This window comes from Lissotriton helveticus, chromosome 11, assembly GCF_964261635.1.
Source record: "Lissotriton helveticus chromosome 11, aLisHel1.1, whole genome shotgun sequence".
In the NCBI taxonomy this organism is placed as follows: domain Eukaryota; kingdom Metazoa; phylum Chordata; class Amphibia; order Caudata; family Salamandridae; genus Lissotriton; species Lissotriton helveticus.
The window spans coordinates 420,130,810-420,149,912 of NC_136072.1; the positions used below are offsets into that span (position 1 = coordinate 420,130,810).

Here is a 19,103-nt window from a genome sequence, read left to right on the forward strand (position 1 = left end):
ATGAAGCATGAGATCTTTGCACCTGGCAGTCATAGGCCTTCTTGAAGCAGTAATCAGGGGTATCAACATGACAGACCTAGACTCCCGTGCACTCCCTAGTTTTGTGTGATACCAGAGAGAAATAAGGAGAGATATCAGACTCACAAGAAGGCAGCCATTCAGGGTCGAGGCACACACCTCACCACCATGCAGGGAACATTCCCGCTGCATTATCCTACCATAATACTCCGTCCTGGGCTCTATCTAGAGTCAGACTTTGCACTGGACAGTTTGCTTGCCTTATTCTATGCCTATACCCAAATTGTGCTGCGATTTCTCTTTAGAACTAAATGCTTGTGCAGTTGTATTTGTAATTAAATGCTGAAATAGTTGATTTTTTAACTTTATTTCATTTTCCAAGTAGCGTTTCAGTGTCTATACTGTGTGACGGGCAATCATTTTGTAAAACGCGTAAAAATAAAGCAATTTAATAAAATATTTTTATTTACTTTTAAAAAGAATGATAGCATGAAAACTGATATATAAACAATACATACTGAAATATCAATAACAAACTCGCAGCAGTACGTTTTCCCTAGCACTAGTTTGTGGTTAATTATAAACAAGATAAATACACAACAATTGTTTCATTAAATGCTGAAATATATGAAGAATTTGGAAAATTAATGTAGTATAGTATGCAGTTTCTATTTGATTCACAATTATTGGCGAGACACACTGTTAAAGTAACACTGGTCAGTCAAGGATGCTCAATTCTAAAATCATTTAATAATTTAAAAAAACCTTGCAAAGTATGATGACACGGGTTACACAGCAGCACAATGATTGTATTATTTGTTGCCATTGAAAGACTGGAATATGCTTCCACCAGTGACAATTTCACTCTGATTTTAACACAATTCTATTGGTAAAGTGTGTGGTGATTTTCTTTTTTTACACAGTTGCAATAGGCAATTACGTTTCAAAGGACATATTAATTTGCAGAAATTCGATGACCCGCCTTGCATGATGCTTCAGGGCACAAGTCCTAAAAAAAGAAATGGGGGCACTAACCAGGTTAGGCAGTATGCAAGTGAAATCATGACACATTCAATCCAGCGCATGATGTCACGACTTGTGACATTGCACGTGCCATAAAAGGAAGTGACGTCACTGGATGTGACATCACAATAAGTGACATCAGATATTAACACCTCATACATGTTTATCGGGTATATCATGAGTACATTTAAACACATTATGAGATTTAACAAATGAAATTTGGCGTTGGATTGTGCCAAAAAAGCGGGTGCAATCCCGATGCAAAATCTGGGTCTCAACTAATATATTTATTTTTTAAAACCCTGCCTGTCAGAAAGAAATTGGCAACACGGAGAAGCATGGCAGTAGTTCTGTCTGCTTAATTGGTTTCAAAGTCTGCATTTTTAAATATTTAATGGGCTAAGGCATGTGCTGCAGAAGTGCCCAGTAAATCTCCGGGAATAAAAATAATGGTGATATAACTCTGGAGGTTGATGTGTTTGTTCTAGAGATCTGTGTTTTGTGAAGTCCCAGGTTTGAATCAAAATAGCATAGCAGGTTAATGTGTCTCCTGCAAAACACATCATGCAACATGCATATGACAGATTTTTATTTTATGTAGATAGTAAAGTGGATTACTGATTTTAACACAGAGATATTTGTATTACCTGCAGTTCATATAAACTGTAATCCTTTTAATATAGCACAGTGAGCTATGGAGGACATGCAACTTTGACACCTTGTAACCCTGTCTCATGAAATTAAATGAATTTGTACTTGTAAAGCGCACTGCTGCCCCAGCAACGGGGCGTCCTGGCACTGTACTCATACCGCTGTGGAACCCTTCCTGGCTTTTCCCTGTGAAATATCCACTCCTGGGCACCCCCAAGGTGAAGCCAGGCATCCCAGCGCTGTTGGGGCCGGTGTGGAGATTAAGCAACCTATTGCCCAGAGTTGCAGAGTGGGACCCATGATTAGAATAGGCACCGAGGCGAGAATTATCAGGTCTGGGGAAATTGAGCTCAAGACCCGCCGAGGTGGGAATTGAACCCTGGTCCCAGGCCAGACCTCCGCATCAGGGTCTGCCGGTCTAACCATTGAGTAACTCATCTTGTACATTGATTTACACATGTATACAATTTATTGTTAATGTATAATGTGTATGTTACATAAAGAGCTCTGCCCCACTGCATTGGGTTGCACAGAGCTATAAAAGAAATAAAATCATGGTATTTAAATTGTTATTTGTGTAAATACTGGGACAGACTGACACACCAGACATTATTACAGTGCATGCATCTCTTATATATAAGGACTGAACAATGGCAAAAGCACGCCTCTCTTAAGCACCGGTGAAGAGAGAACAAGCTGTGTGCCTTTGTTTCCCCTCCATGGCATTTAAAATTTAAGTGTGAGGTTCCAGGCTGCCTGCATTCAGGATATTCAAACAAAAAGAGGTTTGATGGCCCCTTAACTTTGCCCAGCTGGAAATGAAAAAAAAGCTTCCTCGCTGCCTGCATGTTGTTGCTGGGAATGGAACGCAGACAATGTACAGGCGCTGTTGAACGTGTCCCGGTGTCTGAAAATTACACCAAGACAAGTTCGGCATATTTCTGTGGAGCCCAAGTTCTTGGCAGGGGGGACAGCGTCCACTCTGAGAAAATAGTGGGTGGACGCTGTGTACCTGCATGTACCCCCGACTTGCGCCCTGCTTTTAAGGTTTTTTGTGAGTGGAGTATCCAGGAAAACCCACAGCACCAATTTACTAAAGTTTTGCACTACTTTTATTGCTGCAGAAAGTGGCAGCTCTGATCAGGTATTGCGCTGGAAACTTTTGGGCTTCACAGGTGACCTTTTCAGGGTGCCAAATCAGTTTGTGCTGGTTTGTGTGAGGTTTTGCTTTAAGTGAGTTGAGTTACTGTGGGGTGAGCTGTACAAACTGTCATATGTTTTGATATGAATTCAAATCAACTAAAATTGTCTGACTGGATTTTTTGTCAAAAATTAACACTTAGAGAAAGCGGGTATTAATGAGTAGAAATGCATTGATTCAGCCCAGAGCTAATGGATTGCATGTGTGCGGCACTGCACAGCATACTTCCAATGCATTTGACACTTCTTCAGTTGTTTACGCATAGGAATTTGTACTGCCTGGATATGCCTTCAGTACAAATCCAACATTGAACATATCCTGATGTCTTTTATTGGATGCCAACGGTGTATGTATCACATTAATAAATGTTCCTTCATTAGTAGAAAGGGCTGTCCGCAAAATAGGGCCTCAAATTCCCACCAGCCAATGAGTGGCTGTGGGAGTGGCTTGGAAAGTCACACACCTGAGTTAGCAAGGTATCTGCTTGACTCAAGATCAGATGCTTTAAAATCTTTGGTGAGGTTCAGACAAAAAAACGGAATCATGTTTGTCTAGGGGCATTTTGAACTTTTCATTGATGTGCTGATATGAATTTCCTTGTAGGCTTTCATTTAAGTGCAAACTAATGTGCTAAATTTGGCAAAATACTCAAATACTTCAAAATCAAGGAACATTTTGAAATTGCCCATAAAGTTAGGACAAGTTCAAGTTGCTTTAAAATGATAGGAAAGGTCAGTAGCTGGACATCCTGACACCATCACTGACAGCACAAATATCAGGGTGTGACTGGTTGAGAACAGAAAAATCAGTTCTTTGGAGAAATATTCTTTACACAAGCAGATCATCTTCTTGGCCCATTACTTTTCTGTTTGCTGTTCCTATGGGGAAAATAGAGCAAATATTAGAAATGGTGTAGCTCAGTACAAAGGAATAGTGCGAGTCATTAAATCAATTTAGGAAATACATAAGTCAATTAAAACTGTATTTGATTTCACAAAGCAAATCATAAAAGTACATATTTCACTAAAAAAGACATTTCATATCACTCTAAGAATCATAAATTAGCATGATACACACCAACTAAGAAACATGTAATATAATAACATACATTAAGATTCTCTAAAAACTGCAAATGTAATAATGCTGGCTTATCTTGTTTAAAATTCAAGGGTAAAAGAAGGGGACGAATATACTTGTGTTGTAAACTTGCCCTCCTTGGACAGATAAGAGTAATATGTAAAGTGTCTAATGCAGCACCCATATCACATGAACATTTTGGGGAATCAGAGGGACTATGCCACCCCTCTAGGAGTAAGGAAACATGTTAAACAGAAAATATGTTTAAAATCTTCTATGCAAAACTTGCAAGTCTACCGTAAGATACAGTTCTAGTTTACTCGGGGAGGACATCATCCCATGATGGATACATGTACTTTTAATCAAAACACCTTTATCCCTTTCGCCCTTCCTATGTGCCACAAAAGCCGACTTGACCCAGGCTACATCTGCCTTTTTAGTCACCCCAGGATCACTACACAATTGAGGTTTACCCAGTACCTCAAGAAAATACATAAGTTGCAGTTAGATTGAATATTAAAACTCTACCGCAAAAACAGTATGTCCGGGTGTCATTGTGACAAAGAGCAAGAGTCATATGACCCTCAACCAGTATAAGTTAGGTTCCTTAGAAACATTTGCATGTGACAACTTTTCTGAACAAGACCCATTGCACTTTGTTTTTTTGTGGTTTTTATACTGAGCTGCGAGTTCAATATATCCTACAACTTTTAAGACATTGCCAATTTGCTCAAGTTAGGCCAGCATTGATTTACTTACAAATGCTTTCCTCCCCACTTGTTTGTTATGGGGTTGTACATTTCTTATCAGGGGCAATTTGTAAAAGAAACAATATGGGGGGCTAATAATTATGACTGGGTTGTTAGAACATGTCTTTTATCATGAAATTATTTTAATCTTTTGTATTTAATCTAAAATGTACGTGCTTTTATGTAAAATGTACTTTTATGGCCAGAACTTGGTCGAATAAAGATTATTTTGACTTGACTTGACTCAGCCAGTCAACAATTGAATTTATTTTTTTAAGTGCTTGCATATCAAAAAGTCTTCAAGGTTCTGCATGATATAAAAATTACTGCTACAACTAGAGGTGAAAATGTATCTTGTGAACAGCTGAATTGCACCGAAATGGAGCTAAGAAGCCCAGATCTCAGAGCTAGAAATATTTTAAACAGGCATTTTGCCAAAAACATAGGAGGAAGAGAATGAAGAAAAGCAATGTTGCCAAATGAAATCCTCCATGATGAAATAAAAAGCAAAAATAAATTACAAATTGGGATTCTGCTATTTAATATCAGGCAGACAGGGCCTGAAGAAGTACAAGGGAATGTCTTGCCAAATTTTGCACAGAGACCCAAATATTTGAATACTACATATGACATCGATTTGATATTGATCACTGTCAGATCTTTTTTGGGGAAAATGGTGGAGATGACAAGTTCAATGTATCAAATCAATGTCACCCTGCAAAGCCTATGTTGTTATAAAGTGACAGTCCTTGAAAGGGTGTTAAAGTAAAACGCAATGTATCTAAGTGATACTGTGAATTGCAAATGCCCGTGATCCAGAGCATGGAAAGAGCGAGACAAAAGGTCATTCGCTGCTACTTGAAACACACAAGAAGATGTACCAATGGATTGCAACTGGTCTTCTGGTCGCTAAGAATTGAGGGGCTTATTTACAAGCCCCTTGTGCCGCCGGTGCGTCACTTTTAACATGGGACAAAGTGACTTGTAAATAAGCCCCTGAAAGTTTACCAACTTCCCTTGTTAGTAAACATTTAGAAATTAACCCCTTCCATGCTCCCGTCGGCACTCCCTCCCTGGTGCTGCGAACGACCATTGGCCGACGCAGCCCCGCCCACCCTTTAGAACGCCCGCACCGCAGCGGAATTGAAAGAGAAATTAGGGTGCTACGCAAGTGAGTTTTTATTTTGCACTCCAAAAATTGAAAAACATTCTGATTGGAAATTGTTTCCTTCTTTTCTAATTGTGCTTCTATTTTATTTTTGCTCTGTTTCTTCTCTTTCATTTCTTTTCATATTTCTTTGTCTTTTTTTTGTCTTTTCATTCTTAAAGCAACTCGTGAATGGAAAGAACAATTTTCAGTTAGTGCAAAGTCCACTCCTCTCTCAGATCTCACAGCAAATCACACCCCTGTCTCCAATAATTCTCTTGATTCGCCTTATCATGTTTAGTGATTCATATAGACATTACCCCAACTCATTTATCACTACCTCTCCCTATTTGGCTTCGCACCTTCTACCCTCCAGTTTATTCTTCTTCTGTCCCACAGTTCTTTCCCATATTTTGCTTCCTCGCCCTGCTCTTTTTATGTCACTTACTTGAGATTTTGAATGGCCCTTTCTGCCCAAGGAGCTTTTGGATGTGTGCAGAAAGCTCCATTTCTTTCTGTGACGAATCTACAAGGAAACACATTTTACAGATTCAAGATTTCAGAAACGTTTTATGGGGCATTTTTTAGATAAAATGTTTGCAAACACAAATGTCTCTCATCTTTGCTTGGTAGGTTGCCCTGTGTCCTTGATAATAATAATAAAAACAAGCCAGTGGCTTGCCACAGACAAGACAACATAAGACTGAAGGCGAAGAAGAGAAAAAAGAAAAAAACACAAGCCAACAGGCCATAACTATCCCAAGGACACTACACCAAGACAAAGTAACAGAACACTTCCGCTCTCAAAACTCAGCTACCCCTTACATCCTGGTGCCTGTATCTTTGCTTTTTGACTCTCTGCAGCATTATGTTTCCATTTACGGTATACACATTTAAAAAATAAAAAAAGCATATTTCGTTGGGGTTTATAGGAACATAGCATCCTTGAAGCGATACGAAGTTGACATGCATTGGTCCACTGCAAATAAGACAAGGAGAGCAACTATTGCCTAGTCTGTTGCAGATTGACAGCCAGCACAGGTACACTGAAGAGCAATGGTCAGCAAACAAGTAGAACTGTCTGTAGAGAAATGATCAGATAGCAAACACATCTGTGCTACACAAATACCTCCTACATACATAAATACTGAAACAAACACAGATGTACAAGCACTGGCAGTGCCATTAAGTTGAGCTATTTTAAACGTGAGTGGTTCTTCAGTCGTTGGTGAATTTGTGTGTGTTGGTGTGTGGATAAGTAAGTGGGTAATGTGATAAGCAATTAACAGTTAAATGGATGAGTGACTACTGATGAACTGTTGAGTGCATGAATGGATTCTTGAGTGAGTGCATGGATGGGTAAAGAGAGCTACACCAATTCTAATGGCGGAAGTTCATATAACAGTAGTGCAACTTTAGTAACAGTTTTATAAAAACACTAAGAAGTACAATAATATGCTACTGCAAGCTCTGCAGCAGGGCTTGACAGTAGCATACCAAAAACACTCAATTAAAAGCATTATACCCGTGCAAGCATAACCACAACAGTGGGCACAATTCTACCATGATTGCCTACAATAACACAAGATTTACTGCCATGGCACTAGTGAATGCATAAACATGAGTGGGAATCACTGTGCCATGAATGCTCACCATATGCAAGAATTACCACCATTGTGCATATTCAGATTGTAATCATCATTCAGTAATCTTTAGACCAACAAAATCAGACATTAATCTTAACTGTATGTTTTGTTTCGCCTTTTCAATCAGTAAGCCTTAGAACATGTAGAAATTTGCACTGCTATTCATTTATACTTAGTGCATGTTCAGATTTTCAACACAGTAATGGTGCATATTTGCATCATTAAAGACAGAGTGGGTATATTTATACCATTACTTATTAAACTAGTGCATGCTCATATTCTCACCATCACTCAGTAATCATTACTTACACACTGAGATTTTAACCTCCACTCATTAATCCTCAGTGCATGCCCATATTTGCACCAGCACTCAATAATACTGTCACTTTCAATTTGCAAACATATAAACAAAAACAATACGTTTGCTAATAATATAAAGCCATTTTCATATGCAAATGACAAAGGGTCTCATTTAGAGTTTGTAAAGAACTGAAAATCCTCAGATTTCTGGAGGAAAATCTAAATAAGGAGTAGAATCCACCAGCTGGATTTCCTCCAGCATTTGCACAGTACTGTGCAGTCAATGTGGGTGGTGTCTTCCTTTGTATTTAGAGTTTGCTGAAGAATTTGGACTATTTTAAGCTTCGGCTAAACACTAAATGAGGCTTACAGTGTTTTTTCTGATGGTACCACACCCTCCTTCTCCAAAACGGATTATTTCTTACTTAAGGTTCCTCTGAAGTCAGCAGAAAGGGTGCAGTACTTCAGGTCATCAGTAGTAGATCTTCTGAATTCAATAACAAGGATGCAGTACTGAAGGTCTATAGGCCTCATATGTTTTTAAATGGCCAGAACTCCCAGCACCTGGCTTTGTGGGACATCGACTGCCCCTTCTGTTGATATTATGAATCCGTCTTTGTGCCTGTGTACTGGGCCGATGTGCCTACACCTCCCTGTGTGTGCTGCATCTTCCAGTCTACCTGTAGCATCTGTCCTGTTTGTCTCCCCTCTGCTAGTCTTAGTATACCCTATCATAGAATATTTATTTTGCAGATCATTGGCAGTTGTACATTTTGGTACTACAATTTATTGCTGTGCTTCATTAACAGCGAAGTGGTGCCAGTGACGTGTTGGAAGCCATCAAGCACTGAACCTGTATCTGTGCTTCCGACAGCTGTTGCTGGCCTACATCCAAGTTTTATCTCAAGCAGCCCAAATGTCTCCATGAAGGGAAATGTAGTATCTGTATTTTGTTGTCTGAAATTTGCCCTAGGGTGTCTACAGCATTCTAGTTGCCTGTGTTTCAAGTCATTCGGCTGTTTCAGCTAGTAAACTTGGTTTTACAATGTATGGTTTTTTTCTTTGCTTCAAGTTAGTATTCCAAGGAAAATGCACAGCTGTTATCAACCACCCCGTTGCGAAAGAATCGTTGGGAGCTGGTATGAAATAGGAGACCTACATACTTGCCATTCATCGCACGTTTTGATGTTGAGCGAAAGAAAGGTCTTTTATTCAGTTTATTGGGTATGGGCTTTAATTCAGTTTATTGTGTAGGGCTTTTATTACGTTTATTGGGTATGGACTTTAATTCAGTTTATTGGGTATGGACAGACTTTTTGACCATCATCCCAAATGCAGACCTTCACCAGGTTCTACAGTGGGAATTCAAATGAATTTGTAGAAGCTTTGGAACATCTCAAATGACACTTTACTGAAGAATCTCTTATTGTCATGGAAAGAAGCACATTTTATATAAGATATCGAGAGCAAATAGAGTACTATGTTGTGTCTCTTCAAATTGGGAATATGATGGTACTATTAATCAATATGTTAGAAATCAAATAGCTCATCGTTGCTACTTGAAGGAAATTGGAGATTGAGTTTCAAGCCACAGACATCCTTCTGTCAAGGAGACTATAGATATTGTGAAAAGTGTGGAATGATCAGTATGATCTGTCAAGAAGTGGTCTAAGGGCAGACAATTGTCTGTTTGCTTGGTTAGAAACAAGCAAGTTCAAAAAGAAGGTGATGCAAATGGTAAAGAGAAAGAATAAATTGTATTGACGACTTCCGGAAAGGTGGAATGTTTCTCTTGCGGTTTGAAGGAATTCCATCTGTGATAATAAGAACGATGCAGCTGTAGGGAAATAGTGCTTTAAATTGAACAAACTTGTTCATTTCTTGAACGTGTGTGAGAGCGGTCAGAAGATAATCAAAGTGAATCAAGATATTGAGAATGATATGATGACAAAGTAAATTTAGTTGTGAGTTTTTCTGAATATAAAGTAGTTAAGAAGTTGAATGGAGAGAAATCAAATTGTGTTGCTGAGGAACTGTCCATTCCCCAAGAAAGTAACATTTGTGTTGATAGAAGGCGGTTCAAGTTTCAGCAGATTCAGGTTCACCTTTTGCCATAATTTGGTATACCTTTTTTAGAGGAAAATCTCATTTTGTCTGTGTATGAGAAGCTCCACCCCTTTCCCCTTCCCAGACAGTGCCTTTCTCTTGTCTTTTGAGAGCTATCTGAAGGTGATGAATGGGGAGAAGGGAGATGACCTTTCTTCTCTTCCTTTTTTCTTGTCTGCTCATGTCCTCTTCTCTTTGATGCTAGGCTTCTCAGCTGGAGCAGGTGCAGAGATGCACCAGAACACTGGAATAGAGATCAGGTGGTATTCTGTTTCCACTGTAAAGGCCGGAACTGGACAGTGGAGATTTGGCTAATGGTCTTCAGTTTGTGAGTGTGAGCATCAGAGTGGAAGCGGTGGCTTCAAACCTTTCTCCCTCTTCTTTGAAGCTGGTCCACATGTAATATGGCGACCGCTGTCAGTCTGTGGGACTGGCCTCTTGTACTCAAGAGGGATTTGTGAGTTATAGGGTGAGTTCAACAGAATTTCATTCTATCATTCAAGCCTCTTTTTCTGGGCTTAGTTGAAAGACAGCCCTAGGCACTGTTCTGCATTTCTTCATATGTCACTCCTTGACTCTATGAAAATGGGTGGTTTGTAGTTAGGGAGCCTTGTAAGGGGAGCCGGACAGTTGCGGGACAGGGCGGATCTGGTTGTTGAACAGCATTTGGGCGTCTGAAGTGATGCCGGTGAATGACTGTTCCTGGCAATGTGCTCTATTTCTTGCCACTTTAAGGTGGGATGGGGTTACTGCTTTCTTTCCTTCAGACTGGGCATTGCATGTCAGAGTGGGCTCTGGGTCCTGCATTGCAGAATACCCAGTAGTAGCAGTTGGCAACTGGTGGTCAGTTTGCAAGGCCAGGTTTTGTTTTGTTTTCCTTTTACAGACTGGGCTGGACAGCATTGCTTTGGGTGGTGGCCCTCCATCTTAGAGTAGAAGCAGCAGAGCGGGAAGGTGAGTGGGGCCAGTCTCTTTGAAACAGGAGGTACCTGCTTGCTTGTACCTCTTCCTTTCTATTACCCAGACTCATGCTGCCTCTCTTTTGGCGAGCTTCTTCTACTTGCTTCTCTCCCTCCTCCATGCAAGAACTCACTCCTGTACCCTTCCCCCAAACCCTCAGGAAACCCCAAATACTCCCTGCACTCTGGCACTTCCACTCACTTCCTTCCAAATGCCTCCCAGGGCACTCCCGTCCCTCACTTGTTCTTCTCAGTGGTGCCATCAGGAGAAGAAGAAATCAATCGTGGGAAAAGAGTGACAGAAGCAGACATTTTGGACCGCATACGCGAGAGGAAACTATTTTTTAAATGAATATTGATGCTGTCTGTGTGTGTGTGTGCGTGTGTGGGCCACTCATTCAGTCAAGTATTCTTAATTTGGGTTTTCACAACCATAAAAGAAGACATTGAATTCACATATTAATAGACTATATAGAAATTCATTATAAACATTTTGATTAAGCAAAATATATTCAACGAAGAAGGTCACGGATCTGCAATGCTATATATGAATACATGTCTGATACATTAAAACTGGATACACAGTCAGCAAAGGATAAGCAAAATACTGTATATATCTAAAACAAATCACATTAAAATTAATGGAATTAAAAAGAAGAAAGTGTGTGTGTATGTGCATGCATAGTGCAGGTATAGAGTGTGTGTGCGCACTTGTGTGCACATGTGCATGTCTGTCTGTGGGCATGTGTGCATGTATGAGGCGCATGTAACTTTGATGCCATTGCTCAGCCTGTTAACATGCTGGCCTTGGCACAATGGTGGTAAGCATTGGCTAGTTATGAGCATTCATTCAATGTTAACCACCTAGAGTAAAAAAAAATCCTGAGTTAATGAATGTAATTCCTCGTATGTCTCTCTGGTATTATGATGCTTATCTCTGACCTAATGCCTATTCTGACAGACCAGTGATCTTTCTTAACACATTCTGTGTATCGTTGGCGCGAAAGTGCCCGCCCAGGGCATAACGGCAATCCTGGCAGTATCGTGGTCATTCTTGACACTTTGCTGACACCCACTGCACAATGACCTCCAACTGTGGCACAATATCCACATAGGCACAATGCTGGTAATTCCCACAATCCAATGGACATCTATGGCAATGTTATGGTTCTGACGGTAGGGTGGCCTTACTTGCCATATCATGGGAATGCCCTTCACAATCCTGGTAATTCTTAAAATGGGCAAGTATGGCACCCACACCTTCTATAATGCTAGCCCTTGCATGATGGCGGTGATTCATGACATCATGTGGCCACCCATGGCATGTTGGTGACACCGAAGCATGATACTGGCTGTTGCCTAACGGTGTAAATTCCTGGCAAATTATTGGCAGCCATGGTATGATGGTACCATGGAACAAATGTAATAATTTGTGAATACATTAAAGTTCAAGCACCCTCCTAGAAGATGGGAGCCAATCCTAGTGTCCAAGCGTAAATTATATGCTATTCTACGTATTTACCCAACCTTCCCAGAATCTAGGATAGGTGGGTTTTTCCAAGTGCTGATATGTGAGGTAGAGGGCTTAGCAAGGCGAGACATATTGCATTTGTAATGTTTCATTTGTCTTCTACCCATTTCCAGACCCAATCAGATAAGCTTTAGGAGGCGCGCGAGACTTTAGGAACTTCCTTGTTAACTTTTAGCAGCAGGGAGCCAGGGGGGGTCTGGTGGCAGCAAAGGTGTGGGCTGTTCACAGCAGGTAACATTCTGATGCACTCTACAGATACTAGAGTTCTACAGGCGGAGACACTGTGAAAAAATCCTACCTGGAGCCCTTTTAATGGAGGGTTGAATCTTAAAAGTAAAACCCAGGACTTTAGGCCTGGTAAATTGTGTGAGCGTTGTTTTGAGAAAGAGGTGTTTGAAAGCAGGAGTTTTAGATCTAGATAACATTATCTGAATTTACATTCGAAACTGTATTTCATGTTTTTTTTTTGTTCAAAGTATGTGACATTTTTGTAAGCATACAGAATTGGTGAAAAATTGTAGCTTGATTTGGTTTCATTTTGTAATTTCAAGTTCAATTCGAACTGCACATCAATAAAGGTAAGTTAGTGTATGTAGCTGCTGTCCAGTTTCACTTGCACAGCACAGATTGGAGACCTTATTTGAGCGATGTGGAACACTCTACAAGCAAAAGTTGTTCTGGCATCTCCTTTGAGGAATGAAGTCAAAACTTTCTGCATCGTAGACTCAATGAGACAAACTACTGTTTAAGGTTTTTCCTAAATGATATTGCGAATACTTACATGTAGGCCGCAATACATGGCCCCAAGTGGCTTTGCCTTTTGTAGTCTGTGATGGTATAAGGAATCCTGGATTTGGAAACAGACTTGCAGCAGCTAGTGGTCACTTTAGTAGGTCTGCGATCTGTGAATGGAAAGAGAACACATCACCATGTAACCTTATCCATGTGCACACCAAGCTCAGAGAAGACCAAATTATGTGGCAGAGTTGACTCAGTTATGCGGCAAGAAAAGGCAAATTATGCAGGGTAATGCTGCACAATTTGTGACGCTTTTACTTCACTATTTTGTCATTTCTTTCACTGTTTAACACTGCCTTAGCAAAGGTTTCACCTCGCTAGTATCAGGTTAACACTCAAATAGAGCAATGAGCTGCTGAGTGGTGCCCATTCAACCATCGAGAAAACCTTCCACTGCGGTGCAACACATTTTCGGCATTTTAGCAAGTTTTGATTTTTTTGAGTTAGAAGCAATTTATATGTTAAAATCTGCAAATCATGCAACAAATGATGGATTGTGTGGCAAATGTGGCAAATCCACAACTGAGCTTTAAAAATGGTGATTCACACACTATTAAACTGAGCTGCTGTGAATCATTCAGTAACTTAAGTGCCTGTCAGTTTTCTCTATGATGCCCTGCCTTCTAGGATCGTGCTTTTATGTTCATCCGTTCCAGATTGCACCAAGTATGACTGTAAACTATAACAAAGGGCACTGGAATTAAGATAAGGTAATTCTACAAGTCTAGATTTTTTTTATGTTAAAAGAATTTGAATAAATTTTTGCAGACAGAGTGTGGATTTACTGTGCATAACACATGAACCACAATTTGCAGATCTCCACAAATTCAAGCAATTTCTAACTCAAAAAATGAAAAGTTATTTTTAAAGAGTGCAGCTTTCTCTACCGCTCTATCTCATTCTAAAACCTTGAGTAGAAGTCCTGTGCACACATATAAAAATTCTCGGTCCTTCTGTTAGAACCAGATGAGTAAGACAAAAACAAGTAACTGAGGTCGAAATCCAGCGACGTTAAATGTTAGTTTATAGTTCAATCTTGATCAGTACAAATGACATACAACTAGCCGACACGTGTTTCGTCACATCGTGTGTAGGATGTGACTCTTCAGGGCTGTTGGATTCTACGGGTAGAAAAATGGCACGCAGGTCACATGCTCGTTTCACATACATTCACCACCGCACGCACTCACTGCTGCCAGCACTCAATGTACCAGTCAGTCTCTCGCTCACAGCTGCCAGCACTCACTGCGCCAGTCAGTCTTTCGCTCACAGCTGCGTGCACTCACTGTCAGCCAGCCTCTCACTCACTGTTGCCAGCACTCACTGTGTCAGTCTCTCAGTCATGATCATAATCATAATAGATTTTATTCGATCTATCAAAATAGACCATAAAAGTACAAAGAAAGGACAAATATTACAATAAAATAAATACCAATATAATTTCCAGTATATTATTAAAATGCTTCATAAAATAATGATATTAAATCTTCCATCGCACCTCTGTCGAAGACATCCTAGTAATAGTTTTACATTTCGAGCTAAGGTCTGAAGGGAGGGGGAAAAACAAAAACCTCAACTAGGGGTCTCCTACACAGACTTAACTATTACAATTCTCTTAAGATCATCAATATTCATTTGAAACTATGTACAGTATCCCAGTCACTGCTGCCAGCACTCACTGTGTCAGTCAATTTACCAGTCACTGCTGCAAGCACCGCCTGTGTCAGTCAGTCTCTCAGTGACTGTTGCATGCACTCACTGTGTCAGTCAGTCTCTCACTCGCTGTTGCCAGCACTCATTGTGTCAGACAGTCTCTCACTTACTGCTGCCCGCACTCACTGTCCCAGTCTCTCACTCACTGTTGCCAGCACTCACTGGGTCAGTCAATTTACCGGTCACTGCTGCAAGCACCGCCTGTGTCAGTCAGTCTCTCAGTGACTGTTGCATGCACTCACTGTGTCAGTCAGTCTCTCACTCGCTGTTGCCAGCACTCACTGTGTCAGACAGTCTCTCACTTACTGCTGCCCGCACTCACTGTGCCAGTCTCTCACTCACTGTTGCTAGCACTCACTGTGTCAGTCAATTTACCGGTCACTGCTGCATTACTGCTGCCCGCACTCACTGTGCCAGTCTCTCACTCACTGTTGCTAGCACTCACTGGGTCAGTCAATTTACCGGTCACTGCTGCAAGCACCGCCTGTGCCAGTCAGTCTCTCAGTGACTGTTGCATGCACTCACTGTTTCAGTCAGTCTCTCACTCGCTGTTGCCAGCACTCACTGCGTCAGACAGTCTCTCACTTACTGCTGCCCGCACTCACTGTCCCAGTCTCTCACTCACTGTTGCCAGCACTCACTGGGTCAGTCAATTTACCGGTCACTGCTGCAAGCACCGCCTGTGCCAGTCAGTCTCTCAGTGACTGTTGCATGCACTCACTGTGTCAGTCAGTCTCTCACTCGCTGTTGCCAGCACTCACTGTGTCAGACAGTCTCTCACTTACTGCTGCCCGCACTCACTGTGCCAGTCTCTCACTCACTGTTGCCAGCACTCACTGGGTCAGTCAATTTACCGTTCACTGCTGCAAGCACCGCCTGTGTCAGTCAGTCTCTCAGTGACTGTTGCATGCATTCACTGTGTCAGTCAGTCTCTCACTTGCTGTTTCCAGCACTCACTGTGTCAGACAGTCTCTCACTTACTGCTGCCTGCACTCACTGTGCCAGTCTCTCACTCACTGTTGCCAGCACTCACTGTGTCAGTCAATTTACTGGTCACTGCTGCAAGCACCGCCTGTGTCAGTCAGTCTCTCAGTGACTGTTGCATGCACTCACTGTGTCAGTCAGTCTCTCACTTGCTGTTTCCAGCACTCACTGTGTCAGTCAGTCTCTCACTCGCTGCTGCCTGCACTCACTGTGCCAGTCTCTCACTCACTGTTGCCAGCATTCACTGTGCCAGTCTCTCACTCACTGTTGCATGCACTCACTGTGTCAGTCAGTCTCTCACTTGCTGTTTCCAGCACTCACTGTGTCAGACAGTCTCTCACTTACTGCTGCCTGCACTCACTGTGCCAGTCTCTCACTCACTGTTGCATGCACTCACTGTGTCAGTCAGTCTCTCACTTGCTGTTTCCAGCACTCACTGTGTCAGACAGTCTCTCACTTACTGCTGCCTGCACTCACTGTGCCAGTCTCTCACTCACTGTTGCCAGCATTCACTGTGTCAGTCAATTTACTGGTCACTGCTGCAAGCACCGCCTGCGTCAGTCAGTCTCTCTGTAACTGTTGCATGCACTCACTGTGTCAGTCAGTCTCTCACTTACTGCTGCCAGCACTCACTGTGTCAGTCTCTCACTTACTGCTGCATGCACCCTCTGCTGTAGTCATTTCTTCACTACTGATAACTCTGTAACATCCATTCACTATTCATTCATATAATCCTCTACTCACACATCAGTACTGCAGACATTCTCTTCTTTACACTCACACCTTTAGTGGCCTTTCACTTCTTCCAGTCTGTACTCATTTACTCCTGTACTCGAACTCATTCTTATACTCAGTAATTCATTCACTTCTCCGCTCATTCACTCCTGTACTCTGATGCATTATTTCTCCTGCTCACTTGTTCAGTGCTACACTCATTTAATCCTGAAATTCAACGTTGTCTTCCCAGTATTCCCTCACTTACTGCAAAACTCATTTACTCCTTTATGCCCAAGATTTTATTTGTGAACCCGGTGCTGTTTCATTACCTATTGTGCACATTCTCTTCATTCTTTCCTGCACTCATACACTCTGTGCTGCATTCATTCACTCATGTAAGCTCACTCCTTCCTTCCTGTACTATCTCATTCACTGCAGTATTCATTCACCTGTGTACCAGTTATACAAGTACATACTCTCTCATACATGTGTTCTTGCCTGCATGGATGGATTACAGTCACGAATGAGTCAGCACATCCATCCATCTATGCCCTCACTCACCCATTGACTCATTTTCACACCCACCCAAACAGACACACTACAATCACTAGTTAATGCAGAAACACTTATAGATTTAAAAGGCCAAACCTATTGGCTTTACCAATGTTTGTTGCTTAAAGTTTCAGCCTGGCCAAAGCCGTTCCCCTCCGGAGTGAAAACACACACATCCAATGCACCCGCGATTCCAGTAACATTTTTCTATACCCCCCTTTCTCATTAGAATTGGCCATCACTACAGGGACATCTTAAAAATGTTGGGGGCCCTGGGCCAAAGATATTTTGGGGGTCCCTGTTCAGAACAGCTTTGAATTTATAGTCCAATTTAAGCTCTTTCACGCCCTCTTTAGCCAGGTCACTGACACTGCACACACACATTCCTCCAAATATTAAATGTGTTTACAGACAGTGAGCTTTGTTTTCAATATTGTACCACAGCAGCAGCTCACTAATATTAATGCAAATAATCTGTTACACCCTCCCGTTTTTCATATGTGAGGTACTTTTTATCTAAGAGAACTTTTTTATGGCTGTTGTATGAAACATGAACTCAACATTTCTCTGCAAAATGTCAGTAATAGACTCTACACATCACACACATTAAAAATAAATTAAATGAAAACTGTATTTGGAACACTCTGTTTAAGAATTAAGCAAGGCCATCAGGGTAGGACTCGCTGCAGAACAGAGCCTGAAATGCTGAGGCCCTGAGTCAGAGCAAACTATGCCCATGCGTTAAAACGTCTCTGCATCACTCGCAAACACCAGCACAAATTAAGCATTGCACTGTGCACATCAAATTACTTACAATCGTCGGCCGTTGCAGTCATCAGACAAAACAGCAGCACTGCGCACACCCCCAGCGTGGTCCTGTTCAGCAGCATTGTCCACGCTCTGTCCAGCAAGAAAGCGGGGAGGGGAGCATGCAGGCTATATAAGACAGCTCACCTGTGCGCTGGCCGAGACACCTCCGCCTCCTCTCTCGGCGATAGGGGTGGAAACACACAACGTCTTCCTGTCGCACACAGACCACCGACAAAGGAAACTACTCGGAATGGAAACATAAAGCCGGACTTAAAATAGTTGAATGGCTGCTCAGTTTCCTTATCGCGGCCTGCGCGCTCACACCTCCTCACCCTTCCACCCATTATGAGTGTGAACTGTGTGGCACTGCCGTTACTACAGTAACGTGCAATGAGCAGAGTTGATAATATATGAGTGTGCAGGGCAAAGAGAGGATGTGGCTCAACGGCTAGAGGGGACCCCTTTGAAGCTGGGGAAACGGTTCGGGTCTGGCTGGAGGCTCAAACGTCCTGTGATTCCGGGCAAATCACTTAATCTCCCGGGGGCCTCATTCATGAAAAGTGACGCATCGCTGTTCATTGCACCCTCCTTGCGACACCAATGATGCGTCATATTTACAGTATGACGCATCATTGCACAAGGAGTTACAGATACGTCAGTATTTCTGACGTATCTGTATGGCGCAAAAGTGACGCATTGCTGGAGTGTGTCACAAAAGTGACGCAACTCCAGCAATGTGTCCTTTCACATGGGGCAAGCCCCACGTGAAAGAGCCTGCGTCAGTCTTACGCCTGCTGTGAGGCAGGCGTAAGAAATTGACGCATTTGCGTCCTAGAAGTGGCGCAGTGAAATCTTATAGATTTCTCTGCGTCACTTCTATGACCTTTCCCTGCGTCAGAACGCCCCCATGCATACATTATACCTGGCGCAGGTATAATGTAGCGCAGGGGTTTACAAAGTGACACATCTACCTAGATGCGTCACTTTGTAAATATGGTGCAACAAGGCACATTTTTTATGCTGCTGATGCGTCACAAAAAGTGACGCACCAGCGGCGTAAAAGTGACGCACAGCCTCATAAATGAGGCCCCCAATGTCTAGAAATGAATGCTTCCGACTGT

The 19,103-nt window shown here is 41.9% G+C and overlaps 1 protein-coding gene across 1 annotated transcript; it reads right to left on the minus strand.

Annotated features, from left to right (window-relative positions):
* Positions 1-465: 465 nt before the first annotated feature.
* LOC144791250 (eotaxin-like) lies at positions 466-18,115 on the minus strand. The gene is made up of 5 exons (XM_078665902.1): positions 17,987-18,115; positions 13,190-13,310; positions 6,315-6,392; positions 2,116-3,771; positions 466-1,772 (listed from the first exon to the last, which is right to left on the minus strand). Exons 1-4 carry the CDS (start codon positions 18,060-18,062, stop codon positions 3,735-3,737), a joined length of 312 nt encoding a protein of 103 aa, XP_078522028.1. The 5' UTR covers positions 18,063-18,115; the 3' UTR covers positions 466-1,772; positions 2,116-3,734.
* Between the last annotated feature and the right edge of the window lie 988 nt (positions 18,116-19,103).